This window comes from Populus nigra, chromosome 17, assembly GCF_951802175.1.
Source record: "Populus nigra chromosome 17, ddPopNigr1.1, whole genome shotgun sequence".
Lineage (NCBI taxonomy): Eukaryota > Viridiplantae > Streptophyta > Magnoliopsida > Malpighiales > Salicaceae > Populus > Populus nigra.
The window spans coordinates 11,571,085-11,593,969 of NC_084868.1; the positions used below are offsets into that span (position 1 = coordinate 11,571,085).

The window sequence follows — 22,885 nt, forward strand, 5'->3', positions numbered from 1 at the left end:
TGATTTTTATATCAAACTTGGTCCTTATTTTTTTTTTGTTATTTTTATTTTTTCTTATCCATTTCTTAATTGAAATTGTTTTTTAATTTCATCCATCATGATTTTATTTTATTTTCTTTTCATATCCTCATTCTTTTCAAATTTATATTTTTTTCTTTTTTATTCTTTATTTAATTTATTTTTTTAATTTCATCTCTAAATACTTTGGTTGGTTGGGAATTTAACATTATTATTTTTTTGGGTTTACCTTTTATGTTGTAATTTGGACTTATGATTTGTGTCACAAGTCTTAAGTATTTGATTGGGTTGGCTTTTATTGCTTTTTTGTTTCTTTTTAAAAAAAAAAAATTAATTTCATCTCTCATCATTGGGTTCTTTTGAAATTGGTATTGGTTAATTTTTTTATCTTTTTTTTAATAGAGTTATCCCAATATCATGTCTTGGATCATAAATTCAACAGGTTCATCAAGGTTGACTCGAGCTTTTTTTTTTCATTGCTTTTAAATTGTTTTTTTAATTATGCCCTTTAATGTATATTAGGTTGGTTTGATAATTGAGTCTTATAATTTTATTTGATCTATTTTCCACGAGATTATTCTAATCCCACAACTAGTTTATAGATTTGGTTTGATCTTTGCTTGAGACGGATGATACAAAATCATCATGTTGGTTCATTGGAAGGATGTATTTTTAAGAATTCATATATGTGCTAGCTCGGACAAACTTAAGTTAGTTTCTTTTAAAAATTGTTTTCTTTTCAATTTCTTCATTCGTCATTTTATTCGCTGGGAATTAAGATTTATATTTTCTCTATTTTTCTTTCTACGCAATTATCTCATTCTTGTTAATTTTTTACTTTATTAACAAATATAACCATTAAGATGTTTTAGGAATATTTTAAAGATATATTTTTATAATATTAGCAAGCGTTCATTTTTTGCATTGAATTATTGTTGTTTTTTTTTCTTTATTTGCTGTCAATATTTTATCTTCTAATCATATTATTAAATTATTTAAACTTATTAAACTCATTGAAATCAATAACCAAAATCTTAGATTTTTTATTTTATTTTTGAGAACATTTATATCATCTTGATTTTTTTTTTCATAAAAAAAAGGATCAATCGTGTTGCAGTCCCAACCAAATACCTAGTTCCTCCTCAATCAAAATTCACTTTAGATAACAAGTTCTATAATTTATTCTTCACTCCTTTTCTTTTCCTAGAGTCACAGCAACCATGAATTGTTCTGTACGTCCTCAGAGAATTTGCCTCTAATCTAAAGAGCTCGTATAAAGCAAGATGGGTCACCATGCTGCATCTCCTTTTCAACCCTATCATCGGCACAAAGAAACAACATTGAAGAGTAGTCAGAATCCTTAATTTTCAAGATTTAATCTTTCATGTGTTAGCAGTTCACGAAATTAACCATTCTGTAGTTTTACTTAGTCGATTTTGTTATAAGCTAAAACCCTAAAAAAAAATTATAGGTACTCAAAGACCAAAACATGATAATTACAGTCATACCCCTAAAATACTTAATTTTGTCCATCCAAGTCTCAATTGTAAAAATGGTTATTATAAACATTGACTTGGAAGAAAAAAAAAACTAGAAAATCATATTAATAATGAATAGGAAAATAAATAAAAAATGTCCTAAATTTAAAGTGAAGAAATAAGAATAATTAAAAAATATATTTATTTTTTCCACAAGCTCTCTCTAATTAAACATATGGTATATAATATTTTTAAAGCAAAACCTACTACACCATGAAAACGTCCAATATAATATTTTTCAAGTAGAATCTTTTCAGTTGAAAAACCAACGATTTTTTTATGTATAGACTACTCCATCATGAGTCTTTAATACATTTGTACATGTCACCTCATCGTAGATCTTACCATTAAAATTTTCAATAACAACACATAACAGCTAAGCCAGGATCATTGGGTTCTAATATTATCTAATGCAATCAAGAACAAAAAATTACAAGATTTATTAAAGTCAAGAATTTTAAAGGCCGCATATTCCGTTATAAATCAATACTCTCAAAGACCAAAAACACAGTAATTATGGAAATGCTATATAAATATTTGATTCTTTTTATACTAAAAGCTATCACAAAGAAAAAAAAATAGAAAACCCTATTATTATTAAATAGAAAAATAAAAAATAAAAAAAATCTTAAACTTAAACTAAAACTAAAGAAGAAGAAATAAAAATAATTAAAAATATATGTATTTTCTCAAAAAACTCATAGAACAAAATACAAGTTGTTGGTACCTAGTGGGTAAAAAGATTATACAATACTGTTTACTTTCTGTACATTTTCTCTGCCAAGTCTTCAATATATACGGTGCCCAAAATACAAGTTGGTGGTGAGTGGGATTGGCCTCAGTGAAAATCTCAAGTCTTTGTAAAAGGGCAGCCAAGAGAAAGTGTTGGGCTAAATCCTGTGCATCTCATAAAACCTCTTCAATGATTTCCATAATTCTGCTTCCTGGGCTACTAATGGGTTGCCTGCGCACAACAGGTCTGGCCTCCTCTCTCTCACACACAAACACGTCCACGGACGCGTGCATGCTCACCACCACGATCGAGGACGTACACTTCTACATTTGCCAAAAATTCATGCCTAAACTCAAATAATCTGTATCAGTATTCCAGATTAACTTATTTCTTAATGTATTGCAGATGCTCAAACGGGAGCTTGTTGATTATGGAGGTGACATTTAATTACCACCCGCGCAAGAAGTTATAGCTCTCTCCAACCAGTACAATATACAAAGAATAATAAGAATCTATGATCCAGACCCAGCAACTCTTCAAGCTGGTGGAGGCTCCATCATCGAGCTCGTCCTTGGTGTTCCAGACATTGACATTCCAAACCTCGCTTCCAGTCAAGACAATGCAGATGCATGGGTGCAAAACAATGTGATAAGATACACTAATGTCAGGTTCAGATATATTGCTGTTGGAAATGAAGAGAGACCGGCTGATCCATTTGCTTCAGCATTTTTCTCTGCCATTCAAAACCTTCATAATTCAATTTCTGCTGCTGGTCTAAGGAATCGAACCAAAGTCACTACTCCTACCATTGCTGGTGCACTTGGAGACAAGCGCGGAGCCAGAAATTTTTCTTGTCCTGAGCTATTAAATAAATATATAAATATTTTTAAGATAAATTACTAATTTATGTATATGAATTTTTAAAGTTGACAAAGTTTTAATTCAAATACACTAATCAAAATATTAAAAAATAAATTTGAAAATACATAAAATTAAATTGAAAGTAAAAATAAATTCATTATTGAAATTACATCCTTCGATGTTTTGTGGAATATAATTCATCTATAATCGAATCTAAATTGATATTGTAACAACCCCTCAACCGGAATAAAATAACAATCTTATGTCAACTGAAAAACAAAATAATTAAATATTTTTCCTATCTCGGTTCCTCCTTTCTTCACTTGATTCTTTCTTAGGTTAGTGTTTTATAAATTGGACTTTGTAAGTTTACAAGGCTATTCTCTCACTTTTCTTATTTTTTTTCTTGGATTTTTTTTTTATATTTTTCCCTTACTTTTCTCTCTTTCTCTCTTGCCTTTTCTTTTCTTTCTTTTCCTATTCTGCTTATGCTCAGTCAGCAACATATAAAAGGAAGGAAGAATTGATTTGTTTTATTTTTTAATGGCAAATAACCATTTTACCCTTAATGAGTCGTTTTGCTTTTATTTGACGGTTTTTTTTTAGCACTACCAAACTTTGTTCATCCTAAAATTTTAACCAGATTTTATTCAATTTATTTTAAGATCCCTCGTAAAATTTCAGCTCAATTTAATGGTCAGATTGAAAATTACACCCAATAACGTAAAACTGGTCAAATTATGATTTTTTTATCAAATTTTTGAATTTCTCCAAAACTTCTGAAATTTTAAACCAAACTAGAGCATCATATTAGAAGGCTTCATGTAAATTTTCAGAATTTTTTGATAATCCAATCAAGAATTACAAAATTTTTTTATATAAAACTAGTCAAAAAAATACTGATAAAATCTTGATATGTGCTAGAGCCCACCCAAGCCTTTCTTTCCCTCCGCCCTTGCTCGGAGAGTCCTATCCTCCATCACATGGCTTTTTCAACCCAGCATGCCAATCACTTATAGCCCCTGTTATTAGCTTTTTGGTCACAAACCATTCGTTATTACTCGTAAACATTTGCCCGTACTTCAGTTATTCCGGAAACACGCAGATTCCTCTTAATTATGTTCACTTTCCTTACTTGATCCATCTGTTATAGTGCAGTATCCACCGTTTCAATACCCTAATATTTTTGTTGCTATGTCGGATGCTTTTTACTCTGCACTTGAGAGGGCTGGTGGAGGTTCCTTGGAGATTGTTTTATCAGAGAGCGGTTGGCCCTCAGCTGGAGGAGGACCAGAAACCAACATTGATAATGCAAGAATTTACAGCACAAACCTGGTTCAACTAATGAAGAATGGCACTACAAAGAGGCCCGGAAAGCCGATTGAAACTTACATCTTAGCAACGTTTGACTAGAATAAAAAACGACCGGAATCAGAGAAATTCCGGGGGCTCTTTCTTCCAAGCAAACAGCCGAAGTACCCAATTCAACTTAACTAGAAACAGCATGATATGTGTATTCGGGGAATATGCCAGGCCATTTATTTTGTGCAAGAAAACTCCTCTTTCTAATAAACTTATGTTTCTATAGCATCATATGATCTTCGAATAAATCAAGAATAAATAATAGTTTGTTTAAGTCTAGTGAATATCATTTATTATATAGCTTCGATGATTTTAATCCAAAATCTTTGCTGTACTCTTGAAGTTATTGTGGGGTTAACCATTATATGAAACTGCAGAAGCACGACAACGCAAATATCACCAGAAAAGTTTATAAAATATATATATAATTCTACAGGCATGTCTATTTGGCTTGGTCCTAATTGGAGTTATTTAGACAGTTTCACCAGTTCTGTAATTTTTGTTTTTTCTCAAAGATAACCTTGTAGGTTTGTAAAGTAGACCAATCAACTTCAAGTGAGGCTAACCTATTCAAATTTGTCATAACTTGTAAGCCATAGTATTTAGGTGCTGTAATTGAAAATCCTGCATCACAGAGGCTATGATGCACCAGTAATGAACCCTGAACAGCATTTTGCAGGATGCGAAGCAAATTGTACCACAAATATTTTCAATGACAAAACATGAACAAATAACCGTCGAAATATTTAAGATAAATTGTTCATAGCTACAGATATATCATCCATGGTCATGAAGCTGTGTTCTTGCAGGCTGAAAGATAATTCGTGTCCAACTCTAATGTACGTAGAGAAACAGAGCACAAACAAGTTTTGGCTGGTTTGGATAATGATCAGACATGTACTGAAAGAGTTTCATTACAAGCTTCTTCTTCTTTCTTTTTTAACACACGTAAAACTTTACATTGAGGATTCAACGACTATTTCTCATGACAACTTGGTGTCAAATGAGCACCAACACATACTTGATCTCCACCCAAAAAGGAAAAATAAAAACAAAGGTGGAAAACCGGATAAGAAAAGGAATATAGTAATTAGTTATGGACTCCAAAGATTAAAATGAAGTCTACAGCACAGCGTGGAGATGCTGCAAGTTTTTCTTCTAATTCCAAACGATTCACCATTATATGAAGACCAGAGATAGAGTCCATTCTTGCATGGCAAGTTCTACTCAAAGCAAGAATCTTGAAATCCTTCTCGTTGCTTTGGTGTGCTCATCGACCTTGCCTTTAACTTTGCAGATTGCGTTGCAGCCATGTAAGTAGGAAAAACTGGGGAATTTGGCAAGGAATTACCGTCTCCAGCCAAACTTGGTCGCATGCTGCCAAATGATCTTCTGGGGAAGGACACAGGTGTATTCAACCCTTCTATAAAGTCTTGTTTTCGGGTACTTCTGGTCTTAACTTGTGCTGGGCTGAATATATCACCAGTAAACAAATTAGAGATGGCAGCTGATTTCAAATTCTCCATCCTTTCTCTATTATAGGCCTCTTTGTTCGGCCACTGTTTTATCTGGTGATTCTGTCTACCACTTTCCTTGGCGAGTTGCGATTCTTCGAATAGACCATTTCCTCTCTCCTGAAAGAAAAATTATGTTGCAGAATCTGAACATAAGAAGAAAAGGACTAATGCTTAATTTGGTTGTCAATAGATTGAATAACTCTATTTCTTTCTTTCCTTTTTTCATTTCCCTATTGTAAGCAGTAACTAAAGAGAGTGCAACTGGAAAGGGAATTTAAGATTAAGTTACCCGGTTGGAAAATGAGTATTTCATCATTCGCTCTCTTTTGATGTTAGCCTCTTGCTTTTTTAACAACAGAGCTTCCACATCTTCCTTCGAACGCAAGCTAAAATTCCAACTCTTTTGGCTGTTCAATACAAGCTGCCCAATGAAAAAAAGTTGAAATGAATCAAATTGAGCAGCAGAATTCAGCATCCTACACAAATTTGAATGTGCAGGCTCGTTCATGTCAATCAGGTATTAGATTTTACCATATGATCTGTTTGAGTTTCTCTTTTATCGTTCTTCCCCTGAACAGACAAAATCAAGGATATTGTTAATCACATGAAGCTCAGTCAAAGATCATGTTTTTCATTCTCCAAAGAGAGAAAATATCCTAGACATAACAGAAAATAAAATGGCTTCTTAAAAATCATTTTCTTGTCTATAGATTCTCATTCTTTCTTTAATTTTCTTTTGAATACACTCTAACAAGCATGAGCCACAGGAAACATAAGAACTTTATTCAAATAATCCTCCATACCTTATGTTCTTTCTCAACCACCTCCTTTGACTTGAGGAGCTGCAAGATCATCTCTCCTACCTTAGTTTCCTTCTCTTGCACCTCCTTCCTTGACTTGACAAAATGTTTATTTTCACCGCTTTTACAAAATCCATCTGCAGTAATGCCTTTTGCCTGGACTTCTGACCGCATTTTTGCATTTGATGGAAAATGTTTCAATTTGATGAGTGCTTGGCGTCTAACAACTTGTCCACGAACAATGGCTTGAAGCTTCACCAATCCCTTCAGTGCTCGTAAGGCTTTTCTTGCCTGTTTCAATCCCATTGAAAACCCAAATAAGGCAGTGTGGCATGTTTTTTTAGCAGAGCCAATAATTTGACAAATTTCTGGTTTTATAATCAGGTTACACAACTTGCTTAATCCACACTCTGCCAAAACTTTTTGAGCTTAAATTTGATTCATAAGAAAAAAAATATAGCATCTTTCTTTACAGAAGTTCAGACCAAAATAGTAGCAAACTTCTCAGAATACGCTGCTGAAAGTGCTGTTTAATGTTTATTAATGTAATGAGTGAACTACGAGAGGTATAATAAGAATTTTTCCTTGTTAGACTTAGAAGTTTTCAAATGATGAAATCATTCTCTGCGCAACATTGTAATATACTTGCGGAAGATTATTTCCTCATGGGACAACTTTAGAGTTTAAACCGCGACTGGAATTTTCTCCTGTACTCGATCAAAATCTCATCCATCTTGCATGCACAAATCATAAAATTGATCTCACGTGAAGTACAAAAGGGGATTAAATTCGACGGTTAGAGAAATTGCAGTCTATCTTGAATGCAATGTCAACAACAACTTATACGAACTCAAGAAGTTTTAACAAGATATAGCATAACCCACAAAAACCAAGATGAAAAACTAATTAAAGAGTTATGTCGCAAAATAGAACACGGATTTCAGAGAGCTCACAAGATATGCACGGAAAGCGCTTTGTATTGTAATGGCAGCCAAAGTTTCCACTCCTTGGGTGAAATGATGGGAAGGATGTGAGGCACCTGTGAGCCGGACAACCTCAGCTGCAGCATGAGCAGCGGCAACAGCAGCATCAGCTGCAGCTGCTGTTGCAAGGGCAACAGTCAAAGCATACTTTTTTTGTGTTTCTGATGCTTCACTGACTGTTCTCTGTGGTGCTGGAAGTGCAAGGCATTGTTTGACCTTGAGCCCTCCAAGAACCCATTTCCACCTCTTTGATTTCTGAATCGGTTAAAATTAAGCAGAAAATTTAACCAGAAAGAAATGCAAGATCTCAGTTAAAGAAACAAAAAGATTCCTTGAAGCATCAACCTTTTCTGCTTTTGGTTTTTGCTCAGAGACAAATAGCCTTCTCACCCAACCAAACCACCTCTTCTTCCTTGCCATTGAAGATATATGAAATCAATCACTTTAACAAAACTCAATGAACACCATCATATTTTCTTCAAGTACACCTAAAATTTCCACACAAAAAAAAACCATAAATCCTTGACCAAATTTATAAAGAACTGTCAGTAGTGACATCCCTAGCAGGAAAAGTTAGGGAGATAGGGGAAAAAAGAAAAGAGAACATAAATTATTTCAAGGAAATGCCCTAGGAAACAAAGCCAATACATCCATTTCCAGCCTCACCTTTCCGGACACATTAACATCAAATTCAGTAACTTCCCTTCTTTTTATTTTTACTTTTCTCAGTTGACAATTACAATTGAAGACTGAAAAACAATATCTTGAACAAATTCTGGAATCTGTTACATCCAACTCTGAAAGGCAAAGGCATCAAGAACTGGTAGAAACAAAAAGAAAAGAAAAAACATACACTAGTGCCAAAAATCTTACTTCTTAGAGCATTATCAAAAATATAAGAAAACCATTGGAAAAACAAGATTGAATCTTGAAACCTTATGGAAAGTTCAAGATTTCCTTACTTCGTGATGTTAAAAAAAACAAATGGAAGCAAAGTTCCAATGGGGTTTTTCTTCTTTGTTGAAGTTGCTGTTTTCAAGGGTTTATCATCATCATTAGCTAAGTAAGAAAAGTGGCGCATAAGCATAATTTAGAGTGTTGTAGTTTAATTAATTAGATTTTAAATTTTTTTAAAAAAAATTATTAATTTGAATTTTATAAATTTAAAAATTATTAAAATTTTATATAATTATTAATTTTAAAATTTATAAGATTAATAATCAAAATATACATAAACTAACTGAAAACTGACATTAATCTTAAAAAAAAAAAAAAAAAACAAGGAGAAGACAAAACTCTATTATAATCCTTTTTTAAAAGGTTTACGGTACAATTGTAAGAAAGTTCAGGATTTTCATTAAATTTTAAAAATTTTATTTTAAGATTAATTTTTTAAATATTTTTAGATTATTTTGATGTAATGTATAAAATTTTTTTAAAAAAAATAATAAATTTTTAAGTAAAAAATATTTTAAAAAATATTTATCATATTTCCCTATATGCATCTTGCAAAATAAATTCAAAAACTAACCATATTAGTTACTTTTTGGATAAATCATAAAATTAGCATAGTTATTTTTAAATTTAGGTAGAATAATATTCTTCAAAAAAAATTTGGCTATACAACACGATTTTACATAACGTTATTGAGAATCAAGTTATTTAAATGATGTCACATTTTATAATCGTAACATTTAAATTTATATTATAATTAAAATCATAATAAAATTTTAATTAATATCGCTGATAACTACTACATCAATAATAATTTTGTATGAACCGAATCTATCAATTAATTGGCTGAGCCTTATTCATGTAAATAATCTTACGTGAGTACTTCCCAGAGTAGCTAGGAATATTGGTAATTGTTGACAAGGAATATACAATTATATTGCCATTTATTTTATTTATTTGTGTTTCAATCAGGCATGTGCTCCATACAGTGTTGATTAGACTAAGAAGAGGATGTTCCAGCGACGATCGTCAGCCAACTTAGGATAGATTTGGGATTTTCTCAGCATGTGTGGACTTGGAACAATGGCTCCTTGGACTTCAGTATGCTCATTGAACTCTAGGATCTCATTTTTCGAAGCTGTTTTCTTCCTTTTCTACTTGATGAAGAAGCAAAGAGCCACTGAGAGGAGTGCAGGAAAGAATGGACCAGCAAGTGAGACAAAGACAACAGTTATAACAGTTGAATGATCGATGCCCTGGTGTTAGTAGTGGAGGTGGAATAACACGAGGGGGAGAAGGTGGAGGAATGTGACGGGGGTGGTGGTGGTGCATGGAATGGATGATTAGGTGGTGTTGCTGGAACTATGAACAAGGATGGTGGTTGTGGTGGTGTAATTGGATGATGTGGTGGAGGAACTTTTGGAGAGGAGGGTGTAATGCGGGGGGTGAATTCTTAATTTGTAAGCTGATTGTATAAACTAGTCGATTAGTTCATAAAATATAATTAATATTGTAGTTATAAAATATCACACTTATGAAATGTGATATCATTTAAATATGGTAATTCTAAATCATAAGTGTGTTATTTCATCAAAAAAAAAATTATTACCAAGCTAATTCATTATTTATTTTAATTTTATGGTTGCCCAATTTGTCTTTATTTTTTTTTTATCTATTTTATAGAAAAAGACAAATATAAAAAAAAAATGAAATTTATTACTCACCAAAGTAATAAGAATATCTTACCTGGTATATATTTATTTTTTCTTTAAAATAGATAGAGAGTAATTAATAGAAAAATATAAATATTTTTTTTATTTTAAATTAGTTTTTTTATTTTTGATATGTTAATATCAAAAATAAATTTTTTTTTAAAAAAACTACTCAATAAATTTTCAAATAAAAATATTTTAAAAAACTGCTTAATCATGTAATCTTAAGTAGTTGTGTGAGGGAAAAAAAAAAGGAAATTGGAGAGAAATGGAAGGGTGAAAAGCAGGAGGCAAGCTAGAAAAGAGTCAAATTGAGGTACGGAAATGAATTGGTTCTGTTAAATGTCAGAGAGTGAGGAGACAGACATTTAACGTAAAGCACATCCATGATCTTGACTGATAGATTATTTGTCTCGTAATTGACTACACCGTACACTGCTTTTCCGACGTTAGAAAATCCACAGATTTTGACCTCCCCTCCCTCCCTCCCTCCCTGCCTTCACCTCTTAATCTATACTTCAATATTTTTCCTTTAAAAATTTTGATTCATGTCGAATATAATTTAGTATGCATTTGATATTGTGATATATGATGGTTTTTAATTAAAGTATCTTTCAATTGAAAATCTAGATTTTTTTTTTATTTTTAACATTAATATATCAAAAATATATAAAAACATTTAAAAAAACAAATTTGATATTTTTTAAAATAAACAACAATTTAAAGAGGAAAAAAACACTAATTTAAGAAGTCACAGCATAATGGATGAGAGTAATTGATGAATTAATAAAGAAGGGATGCTCAATTTTTCTAGGTCATAGCACCATAGCTCCTGTACACTCAATTTAACTCATTTCTGCCGTCCTTGTGTGTGTATATATGCCATCATAAGCAGTATGCCATCGAAAGCACAGCCAGAACCTTTTGATTTCTTGCAGAGGGCTGAGCTAATCGAATCCATGGGCATGTCCTCCAAGTTCTTGCCTGCCAAAATCCAATGGAGTACGGACCCATTTGTCCCTATCAAAAAAGTTGAGGTACAAATTAGCTTTATCTGAGTTTCGAGTCTCGACAATTCTAGCCATACCCTGCTATGATCCCTAGTCCCTGCTAGGAAGTCGAAAGAAAACTATGGTCCCTTGAAAGAAAACCATGCAACATAATGATCCAGATTATATGAATAATCACAAAGTGCAACTAAAACAATTAATTACAGGATAAAGAAAGCATAACATGCTTTGGAGTATTTTAATTATTTAATCAATTTTCCTAATCACATCATCATTGAGACATCAAACAATGTAAATGTGTAATTGATTCTTAGATCGAGCATTCTTGTGATAATTGAAGGGCTTGTTTAAAAATATGGTAAAAGTTGCATTACAAGGTGTTTTTTTGCTCATAAATACATTATTATAATGTTTTTTTATATATATAAATTTATTCTTAATATCAACATATTAAAACGATCAAAAATATTAAAAATAGAGTAATTTTAAGCGCAAAAAAAATAAATTTAAGAAAACAGCTTGTTAACCGCACTGCCAAACGCCCGAAACCCCTAAAAGACAAGGCGGTTAGCAATTGAGCCGAGCTTCCAAGTCCTCCACAAGATCTTGAGCTGAGCAAGCCGATCCCATATGGGAATGCAAAATTCTGATTCTTTCTCAAGCCCATATAATTGTGAGCAGAATTGCAAACTGGGTAATTCAAGATCAAATTCTGGCTCAAATGGGAGCTTAGCGTAAAGATTGTATTATGGTGATACGAGTGGCCTGTCAGTTGTAGTTTTGGATTAGATTTTGGCAAAGCCCAACACGTAAACCAAAAGAAAGCTAATAAAAAAAATGACCCCAAAGGAATTAAAAATATATTGAATTGTTTTATGGGTTTTTATAAAATAAGAAATCAAAGGCTAAGAACTCAAGTTAGAGCATGTTTGACGTGGTTTTTGAAAAATAACTTTAACTTAGATTTATAATAAAAAAATGTTATTCATAAATAATTTATATATAAAAAAAAGTTAGTCTTTTGTGCATGATAGAACTGAATCCCATTTGGGAGGAAGGGCACAAAGTCCGGCTCAAAAACAAATAAATGAAATCATGGATAGAGTATATGATCAAATGGATGAAAAGACTTCATTGGTAAATTATAGAGCTTAAAGATACCCAGTTGAAATTAAAAATTAAAAAATAATTTGTCTGTACTCAAAATTGAAACTAACTATACAGATGGAAAGCATTTTTTAGCTTCTTTTTCATTGTGGCCACGCTTGTGTTTTAATATGTTAATATAAAAAATAATTTTTAAAAAATTATATATTTTTATAAAAAAATAGATGACTAGTGATTCTTTTTCATTTCCAGAAATTCTTATACGGTGATGGGAGATGCTAACGTGAGCACCAGCATGTGCTGGAATGATATGCTTGACAAGCCTTTTCCATGTCTAGACGCGTTCATCCATTCTGACCAGTCTACACTTCTACCATATTGCGTTTGGGGCTGAATTTCTTTAAATAAAGAGGTGGGGAAAAGAGCATTACCACCATTACACACAAGTTGATAACAGGAGGTTTTTTCCTCTCCATTGACAGTAGTATTACAGAGGTGACCTGTCAAGGACTCAAGACAATTTGGCTGTGTTCATTTCCATCTTCCATCCTTATCCATGACTTGATGTAGAAGGGCCGGTCATTAATCTCCAGAATTCTAGCTCCTCTAGGCCAATTTCCATAGCCACCATAACCAGTATGCCTAGCATAACATAGCCAAAGTTTCTTGTAGGGGCAGCACCAGTCCAATCCATGGTTGTGTCCTGCAAATACTGCCTGCCACAAACCAAAGAAGTACGATCAATAGGGACCCCCATTTGGCTTTGTCAAAATTTAAAGCAGATGGACAACTTTATTTGAGCTTCAACTTCCACAAAACTTATCGACAGGTAGCACGTCCTCTATCTGGTCCCCCTACCATGAAGACTTGCTTCTTTATTGGGTTGTCAAAACTCGTTGGAACTGTAAGTTATTTGTTCAATAACCTTCCTTCAACTTTTGAAGAAAGACTATAGAACACAATGCTCCAGAGTTACTCCATTATCCTAAATTTTCAACCTTCCACAATGGCTTGGAAGTGTGAGTTAATTTTAAGCATTGAACATTGTTTCTTGAGCAGGACCTCACCTTGACAGAAGACCGTTTAACTAGCATGTCCATGATACCGAATTCAGCTTCTTGAGCAGCAACTTTTTCTTTGTTCATGGAACCAACACAAGGCTTGTGGATCCTTAACCTGGGAGCCACATTCTTGTAAGCTTTGCTTGGTATATGCCAAAAGATAACCTCAGGAACCCTGTTAAAAAGGAGGGGGGGGGGGGGAACACATGGTTAATGAAATTCCCAGTTTGTTCCATATAATTTTAGGCCAGCATTGTTTCACATCCCGCGCATTAAAATCAATAGGGACCCCATTTGGCTTTATCACTTTTACTTATGATGTGGGGCATTTATGTGATCTTTCGGGTCTACCACGACTAATCCTCCTCTGCCTGGCTACTGGCCACGCTAGAACAAGGCAGGCCATAGCCCCAGGAGTCCAACTCACTTATGTTAACACATGACTGGTACCTTGAATCAGGGTTGATCTCCTCCGATACATGCTGGAACCATTCTGCTTGAGCATTTGAAATAACTTCAGGATAGGATCCGCCACCAGAGTCTAGGAAATACATGAACAGAACTGGTGACTCTGGATCATCTGATGATGAGAGCTGGAGGACATAGTTGGATATACTTGGCCACAAATCTTTCGGGCCATTTTTAGACAACGTTAGGAGATTATGCTCAATCTCCTTTTTCATTAGCTCTATCCGTTGTGTGCCTGTAAAGCTACAGTACCTTTCCCCTGGAACGGAAATTGTACCCCTATGTAAGAAAAGCTAACATCAATCTCGCTAAAAAGAAACAGCAACAAACATACTAGCCCATTGCCGTACACTAGCTCAAAGAAAGACTCTCAATCTCAAAAGGAAAAGGAAAAGGAAAAGGAAACAGGAACAATAATCTTGGGAAACAGGAACTACAAAGTAAAAAACAGGCTTAATGGGCTATCAAGAAATTATTAATTATTCCACTTCCATAGCTTGGAGGTTAAAACTCTCCAGTCTCACCTGAGCATGATGATGCGTTAGGTGCAGGGCAATGAATAGGAGGAATTCCAGCAGAAGAAAACCACTCCATTGGCCACTCAAATGGTGCATCATCGTGATTACCAAAGACACTAGCCCATGGTACGCCCCTTGCCCTCGTTGGAGATATTGCTTTATCCCAATACAAGCTTGCGTTTGCAATCGGTATGTTGTTTGCCGTTATTACATCCCCGAGATATATCACAAAATCTGCTAAATGCTCGTATTATATTAACTATAATTCAAATTTAAGAAAAAATAGAACATATTAATTACATTGCGACAAGAAAATTACTAAATTAATTAGCCTATTTGTGTGGTAATTCTGATTGACTCTTAAACAAGTTATGCCAACCATTATATTCAAGAAAAAAAATTTATTTAATTCTAGGCAAGATCATAACATGGAAAAAAGTGGGATTTATAACACACCGAGTGTATATCAAATGCTGGATATATTACTAACAATTATATTATTATTATTACTATTATTATTATTATTATTAAGCAACAATGCATGCTTACATTTGTCTTTGTACTCGTCCTAGGATCCAACCCGGCTAAGAATCCGCTGACATGTTAATCTCAAAATGATTTAAATTAAAATTTACCCTATTTATTACTTGTTTGAGATTGCAATTTTACAAGTATTTAATTGCGTTTTAAAAATATATTTATTTTAAAAGATATTAAATTAATAATTTTTAATAATTTTAATATATTGATATTAAAAATAAAAAAATTATTTTGATATATTTAAAAAAATACATTATACCACAATATTAAACACTCACTACCAAATAATAATATATTAATTTCTTAAAATAATTTAAATTAAAATTTACCCTATTAAATCTAGTTTGGAATTAGTGTTTGTTTGATATCTAATTATATTTGGATTCATTTTAAAAATATTTTTTTATAAAAAATATATCAAATTAATATATTTTAATATAACAATATAAAAAATAATAATTTTAATACATTTATAAAAAAAAAAAAAAACAAAACAAAAACACACATGACACCAAATGACTGAAGAATCACTATCTCTATCTAAACTGATGGAGTATCAAGTTAACCAACGGACGGCTGAATTTAAAAGCTATGCTAGCCACATTTCAAAAGAGAATAAGTAAAATATCTACTTTAGAGAGAGGATTATATCATCACCTGGTGATTCATCGTCGAGAACAGAGGTCATGACCTTGATGGAGTTAACGTCCTGTTGTGGGCCCCAATCAGTCCACGCGTTCTCTCCAAAATGCAGGTCAGCAAAGAGCGCGATCTTAAACGGTGCCCCTTCCCGTACCCGAAGGCTCTTTATCTTCTCTGGTTTTTGTTCTTGCTGCAGCGCCGTTTTGAGCAGACTGGGATGTGGGTCGTATGCTTGTAGACGATCAGCAAATCCGACGGTCAGGATTGGTAGTAAGAGGATAAGGAGGCACGAGAACGACAAGACGGTTAAAGGAGCTGCATGTCGTTTCATTATCGGAGAACGGAGAGAAAAACGGAGAGCTGTTACTGTGAAGGATGATGGGGGTGGTTGCTGGTAGTGGTGTCGAAGGAACTATGCACTTCTTCTGTTTTTTGGTTTTTAGTCTGGTGGGGATTGGGTGTTAAATGTCTGAAACATCCCTCGCTTATCATAATTTGAAATCATTAAGAATGAGATAGCTAATGCAAAATTACTGGGGAAAAAATTTGATGTTTGAGATTTGTTGTTATTTACTGGGAAAAAAAATCTGAATTATTATTCATTAGATTAAAATTAATTTTAATATTCTTACGAGGCAAACATTTTAAATTTTAAAAAGACATTAGGATATTCTTGGAGAGGGTATAATCCCATATTTCGAATCCTTATAACAATCCTTCGACAATCTATGATGATTTGGTAAGTGTTTCGAAACACAGTTCTACTTGTATTTTTTAAAAATAAAAAAAAATTATTTTAATATATTTTAATATAAAAAATATTTTAAAAATTAACTATTACATTTTCCAGCAATAAGAATAAAATAAAGGCATATCTTACAAGAACAAAAAGTTATTTTGATTAGGCAATAAATCCCATTTTCCCATTGTATGATAAAACAATAAGAAGAGCTATGTATGGTGCATTTAAAACACTTTTTATTCAAGATTAAATTTGCTTTTATTTAAATATATTTCAAAATAAAATATACTTCAAAATACAACATTTATCGGACTCCAAAACAGAGACAGCAGCAATGAGGGTGATAGCTATCTGTATTCGGTTCTTAATTCTAAGGGATAGATTAGTCAGACAAATGAAAAACAATATCATGTTTGCTTCGAGATTGTGCATTAGCCCCACCATCAACTAGGTAGATGTTGGATCATTGTAGGAAAGGTATCTTATCTTTGATTCACAGGTATAGTCATTGGCATCTCCTGGAAGGTTATATTCCCTTATCGTAGTTTAAAGTATTTTTTACTTGAAAATATATTAAAATAATATTTTTGTTATTTTTTAAAAATTATTTTTAATATTTATATATTAAAATGATATAAAAACATAAAAAAATTAATTTTTTTAATTTTTAAAAAGTACAATTTCAACCACATCACCAAACATTCACCGGAATGCTTCACTTTGTGTTGACAAGAACATTAATTCCAGGGGGGAAAAAAAGAGAGAGAGGTTATGCAAGAGAGCACGTAATTATCGGCATTATTCTGCTAATTATCGGCATCCATACATACATGCGAAAAGGAACTGAAAAGCAGGTCGGTCACTTTGTACACAAGCAAAATACAAAATCTGCGAACAAAGAATATAACCTTTATTCCCTTGACAATAGCAAAATGATTGTAAAAACAAGCAAAGTCAAAGAGGCCATTCATGTTATTCGCAGCGATGGCATCTGCAATGTGCAAAGATTATCTTTAAGAAAACCAACAAGTTCTACATCTTTCATGGTATCCTCGTCAACTATTAAATAATATTTTAAAATGTGTGGGAAAAGTATTGTAATTTTTTATATATATATATATTTTTTTTCCATTCTCCACATGTTTTTTTTTTCCAACAATATCTTCTTTTTTTATTTATTTTGTTTATTTTTTTTTCAAAATATTTTTTATTAATTTTATTTTTTTACTATTGAACTGGTTGAGAATTTAGCTTTATAGTTTTTTTTTGAAACATTGTCGATTATTACAGTGTTTTCTCATATGGTTTTTTTTTTTGCTACAGTATTTTTCCACATGTTTTTTTCTAAAATTATCTTTGTTGAATTTATTTTTTTAATATTGAGATGGTTACGAATTTAGCTTTGTAGTTTAAAAAAAACATTGTGGATTGCTATAATGTTTTCCCATATGGTTTTTATAATTTTTGTATGATTTTTTTTAAAATTATCTTTAACAATTTTATTTTTTTAATATTGAGCTGATTGAGAATTACAACTGTATATTTACTCACAAAACACTATAGATTGCTACAGTGTTTTTTTACATTGTTTTTTTTTCCTTTTATTTTTTTATGTTTTTTTCTAAAATTATGTTTGTAGTTTTTTCTTGAAAACATTGTAAATTGCAACAATCTTTTTCTATATGATTTTTTTTATATTTTTTTTATAAGTTCACAACAACACACAAACATACCACAAACCTACAACAACGCACAGGCATGACATCTAGTCATGCACTAAAACTAGATCCATTTTTACATATTAGTTAGGCAAAAACACATCAATTTCTTTTAGTTGATAGTGTTGTCATATCCATCATCCACCATTTTTTTTTATATATATATATATATATATATATATATATATATATTAACAATTGTTTAAACAGTAAGAATAAGATGTGAGGTTTTATCCTGGAGTCAGATTCGGGATAAGATCAAAATCATATATTAAAAAAATTTATTTTTGTTACCTTAGATTAATCTTTTTTTTTAAATAAACAAAATAAAGTTGTTTTGACTAAAATTTTTTAAAAACAATCAATGAATTTTTTATAAGGTTTTACTGGGCCAATCAGGTCCTGAATCAACTACTTCTTCTATTTTTTTTCAATTCAAATTAATTTAGATTCTAAATCAACCGGATCCAGGTTTAAGATTTATTTGTTTTTTCTATATTTACTATGATAATGATACCTAGAAAAGTAGATTCTAGATCCTTTTTTTGTTGAGGTTTTAATAATTTTTTAAATAATAAAAATAAGATGTGAAGCTTTAAATATGATTTTAAAATTTAATTTGAAGTCAATCCAAAATAAAACTAAAATCATATATAGTAAAAATTAATTCAAGTTGATTTAAATTAATTTAATTTTTACTAAATAAACAAATTTTGATCAATTTTTATAAAATATTCGATAGATTTTTCATAAGATTTTATCCGGATCGGTTGGATCACGAATCAACTACTTTTTTTTCTTCAATTCAAACCAATCTAAATACTAAATCTACCGGATTTGGAATTGATTTCTCAGGTCTATCCGGATTTTTAAAAAAGATTTATTTGCTCAATCCAGATTTACTAGGACAATGATACCCGAGAATGTAGATTGTAGATCATCTGTTAGCTAAATTATTAATATCTTCTAATTAAATTCAAGATAATCCACAGTTGGTTCTTGTGCTGGCACGTCCCCGGACAATCCTTTATTTTTCTTCGTAGTTGGTTCAACAAAGGAGAAGCTTTTTATTATTCCATTTTTACCCTCCTTCCACGCGTCCACCGGCCGACTAGTGGCGTCAATAATTACATCTTCCTTCTGAAAAGGATAAATATTATTAGTTCTCATCCATTCTTTTTGTCCATTGAGGGTGCCACCCACTTTTATTTTAACTTAAAAGCCGTGTTGCCGCCATTAATTCAGGTTCATCGGCACCTTAAATCCCCCGTACCGTTCCCCGCCGACCGAAACAGCTGCCGAAATGACTAGATAAACTTCCCCTGTCGATGCATTGCTCCAGCACAAAACAAAGTGAGAACAAGAAATATCAGCAGGCAGGACAGCGACTTTGCTACGTGGGTTAAAATCAATCAAACATTCAGAGTCAACAAGTCACTTGTATAACCCAGAAACCTTCTTGTTGGGCATTAAAAATATAAAAACTGTTGCTGCCATAATAAAGAAATCGATAGTGATTAGCATCTCTAAACCATCACCATAGAATATACAGAGAGGTTAATTCCATAAAATCAAAGGATTAATTTATTTAGAAGCTTTAAAATGAAAATCTTCAAACTAATGCAAAAAAAAATAAAAAAGGAGGCATCTATCCCCATTATATAATTTCATACCTATTACTATCAGTTCAAGTTTGCGGGTTGACTTTAAAAACTTGTAACTAAGAACTAAATTGAAATTAAATTTTAATTTGAACTAAAAAATATATTAACTTTATAGAACTTAATTTGCTCAATAGATTAATACATAACACGGTCAAATTCAGCTTAAAATCAATATATATATATATAGATAGATAAAAACAATTATTTAAGATCAATTTGGTAATTCAATAAATGAATGTATTAAGTTATAAAGGCTTAGGTATGGAAATTGAAAAAAAGAAGAGGAGAAAAGTATGAGACAATTGCTTGTTGTTGATGGGGGGTGGGGGAGAAATATGAATATATTGCCATAGCCATCGTATAAAAGATAATCTTGTGGAATCCTAAGCATGCATGGTTGCGTGCGTAAGATTGAAAGGTACAAGTGGTGATGCATGTACAACCAACAGTACAAGAACAAAACCATTCCTCGGTATTTTATTTCAGTTTCCGAAGCCAAGCAGGCCGATGTGTTTTTTAGTAACAAAATGTAGACCGATTTTGAATATTCTTCGTTTAATTCCTTCCCATGTTTCTTTTCTCTGTTTTTTACGATGATCATCATCGTCATGAGAAGAAGCTCGTCTTGGTTGTTGTCTTGGAATCTTTATCTCTACACTATTTCATTTTCTGATCATTGTTTTTTATGATAAATCTATTTAAATCTATTTAAATAGTTACATCTCGTTGTTTTTATATTTTAAAAATATTTTTAAAAAACTAAAATTTTATTTATTTTATTTGCTTTAAATTAATTTATTTTAATATTTTTACATCGTTTTAATATATTGATATCAAACATAATTTTTAAAAAATATAAAAAAATTATTTTAATATATTAAAAAAAACTTTAAAAAACAATCATTACTATACTATTAAACACCCCCTAATCACTTTCTTCTAAGAAAAACATTTAGGCTTGCATTATTTAACCATGTTTAGCTTTTCTGTTTGAAATTACTTTAAGCTTGATTTTTTTATGATTTAATATAAAATCTTAATTTTGTATTTTTTTTAAGTGCATATCAATTATGATTACAACACTAAATATTAAATTGATATTTTTTTTTTCTTATTAAAATATTATTGATATTTATCCATCAAAGTTGATCAGATCAATATTAAATCTAGTTCATCTTGAAATTTAATTTCCCGAAATCTAGTTGAATAACTGCGTATAAAAGAAGCGGCAAACTTGTCCAAAATTGGTAAAGGATATATTAGTCAATTACTAGAGTTCGGTGTGGATGTCACCTAGGATAGGAACCACAGGTTTCTAGAAGATTTCTCGTTATTATCAACACGACACGACACGGTTCCGATCTAACTTAACAAGTGTCCAAAGTACATTGTATTGGAGGATATTTTAGTCAATTAGGTATTATCACCTGACAGAAAACCAAGAAACTAACCCTTGTTGCCGACCGTTAACTTACGAAGGAGTTAGGTTTCATTAACACTGCTACTTCGAGCGCGTGATTTTCACTGTAAACATTTCAATTTTACACCAATAAGTTATTCCTTTAATTAAATATTTGGTGCTAACTAATATTGTGGTTTGATGCAATTTTTTTTCCTCTTTAGATTTGGAAGGTTAATTTAGCTAATATATTAGCTAAATACACGAAGAGGTTAACTTAAAAAAAGAATTCATTTATAGCTCGTCAGCAGTTTCTTCTGCCTTTGGAGTTGAAAAGCATGGTTTAATCCAACAATCCAAAAATATATATAACAAAATAATATTTTTTATATATTTTTTTTAAATATATTTTTTAAAAGTGAGCGAATCAAATATGATCCATGGAAAAAACAAGTTGGTCACGGGTAAATGTTGGGAAGATCAACACGATCAATGTTGGAACCAATAAACGAATGACACTTGACAAATGTAGTGGCCAAAGAGTTTTATTTGCCTACTTCGGGTTAAATTTTTTTAAAATATAACAAATTTTAGATGTTATTAACATTTTTTAAAAAAGTAAAAAAATCTAAATTATATAAAGGGTTAATTAAATATGATTCAGTTGACTATGTAGGTCTAAAAATAACTCAAGCTATATATAAAAATATAGTTTGAATTATTTTTTTTAATATAACATCTTTCTTTAATATTAAATAACAAATTAGTAGATTGAATTTGATCAACCCGGGTTAATATTTCAAATTCATGATTTAAATTACGAGACTATGATAACTTTATAGAAAATAAATCATGAATTCTTATTTTTAATCAATCCAATGTTGAATGATAAAATTAAAAAAAAATAATCAATTAAAAAAAGAACCTAAAAACGACCTAAATTAACTTGTTAAACTCGCGACTCGAGCTATAAGACCAAGATAACCTCATAGAAAGTAAATCAAAATAAATTATAAAATCTAATCCTCGATTAGCCTAATGTTGAACAACAATATTTAAAAAAAACATAAAAAACAATTTAAATCAATCTATTAAATCCATGACTTAAGGTTATGAGATCGAAATAACTTTATAGAAAAAAATGACCCAAATTAACTTCATTTAACATGTCAAATCAGTAACTCTAGTCATGAGATTGAGATAATTTTAAAGAGATCGAGATAACCTCATGATAACAATAATAAAAAAATAACATGATTCAATCCATGTTAACTTGTCAAATACATAACTTTAAATATGAAACTGAAATAATTTTATAAAAAAATATAAAATTTAATTTTTTTTGGAAATTTAAGGGAGAAATTTGTAAAATATTGTTTGATACCTGACAATCTCTGATAATAATGCATGGAATTCCATTTCAAATCAGAGATAAGGAATCTCGGTGGTTTTGAGAAAATGATGGGCTACTTTCTCTGTTCCTCGGAAGACGGCCTTGCAAGGCAAGATTGTGCTGTCATCGGTCCAAAGAGGGAATA

At 31.3% G+C, this 22,885-nt stretch overlaps 3 protein-coding genes across 4 annotated transcripts; 1 reads left to right on the forward strand and 2 right to left on the reverse strand.

The window, feature by feature from the left end:
• Positions 1-2,511: 2,511 nt before the first annotated feature.
• On the forward strand, positions 2,512-4,563 carry LOC133677582 (glucan endo-1,3-beta-glucosidase, basic isoform-like). Its single transcript, XM_062099660.1, has 4 exons — positions 2,512-2,604; positions 2,695-2,725; positions 2,813-3,126; positions 4,309-4,563. Exons 1-4 carry the CDS (start codon positions 2,512-2,514, stop codon positions 4,561-4,563), a joined length of 693 nt encoding a protein of 230 aa, XP_061955644.1.
• Positions 4,564-5,369: 806 nt separating this feature from the next.
• LOC133677156 (protein IQ-DOMAIN 12-like) lies at positions 5,370-8,867 on the reverse strand. Of its 2 annotated transcripts, none has more exons than XM_062099011.1 (7): positions 8,479-8,867; positions 8,158-8,300; positions 7,783-8,067; positions 6,833-7,120; positions 6,561-6,599; positions 6,319-6,450; positions 5,370-6,146 (listed from the first exon to the last, which is right to left on the reverse strand). In XM_062099011.1, the coding sequence occupies exons 2-7, from the start codon at positions 8,230-8,232 to the stop codon at positions 5,736-5,738; spliced, it is 1,230 nt and encodes a 409-aa protein (XP_061954995.1). In that variant the 5' UTR covers positions 8,233-8,300; positions 8,479-8,867; the 3' UTR covers positions 5,370-5,735. The 2 variants fall into 2 exon arrangements, with proteins under 2 accessions (XP_061954995.1, XP_061954996.1); XM_062099012.1 differs by having other exon boundaries at positions 5,935-6,172.
• Positions 8,868-12,978: 4,111 nt separating this feature from the next.
• LOC133676729 (probable inactive purple acid phosphatase 16) lies at positions 12,979-16,282 on the reverse strand. The gene is made up of 5 exons (XM_062098462.1): positions 15,840-16,282; positions 14,649-14,876; positions 14,107-14,383; positions 13,663-13,831; positions 12,979-13,311 (listed from the first exon to the last, which is right to left on the reverse strand). Exons 1-5 carry the CDS (start codon positions 16,153-16,155, stop codon positions 13,099-13,101), a joined length of 1,203 nt encoding a protein of 400 aa, XP_061954446.1. The 5' UTR covers positions 16,156-16,282; the 3' UTR covers positions 12,979-13,098.
• Between the last annotated feature and the right edge of the window lie 6,603 nt (positions 16,283-22,885).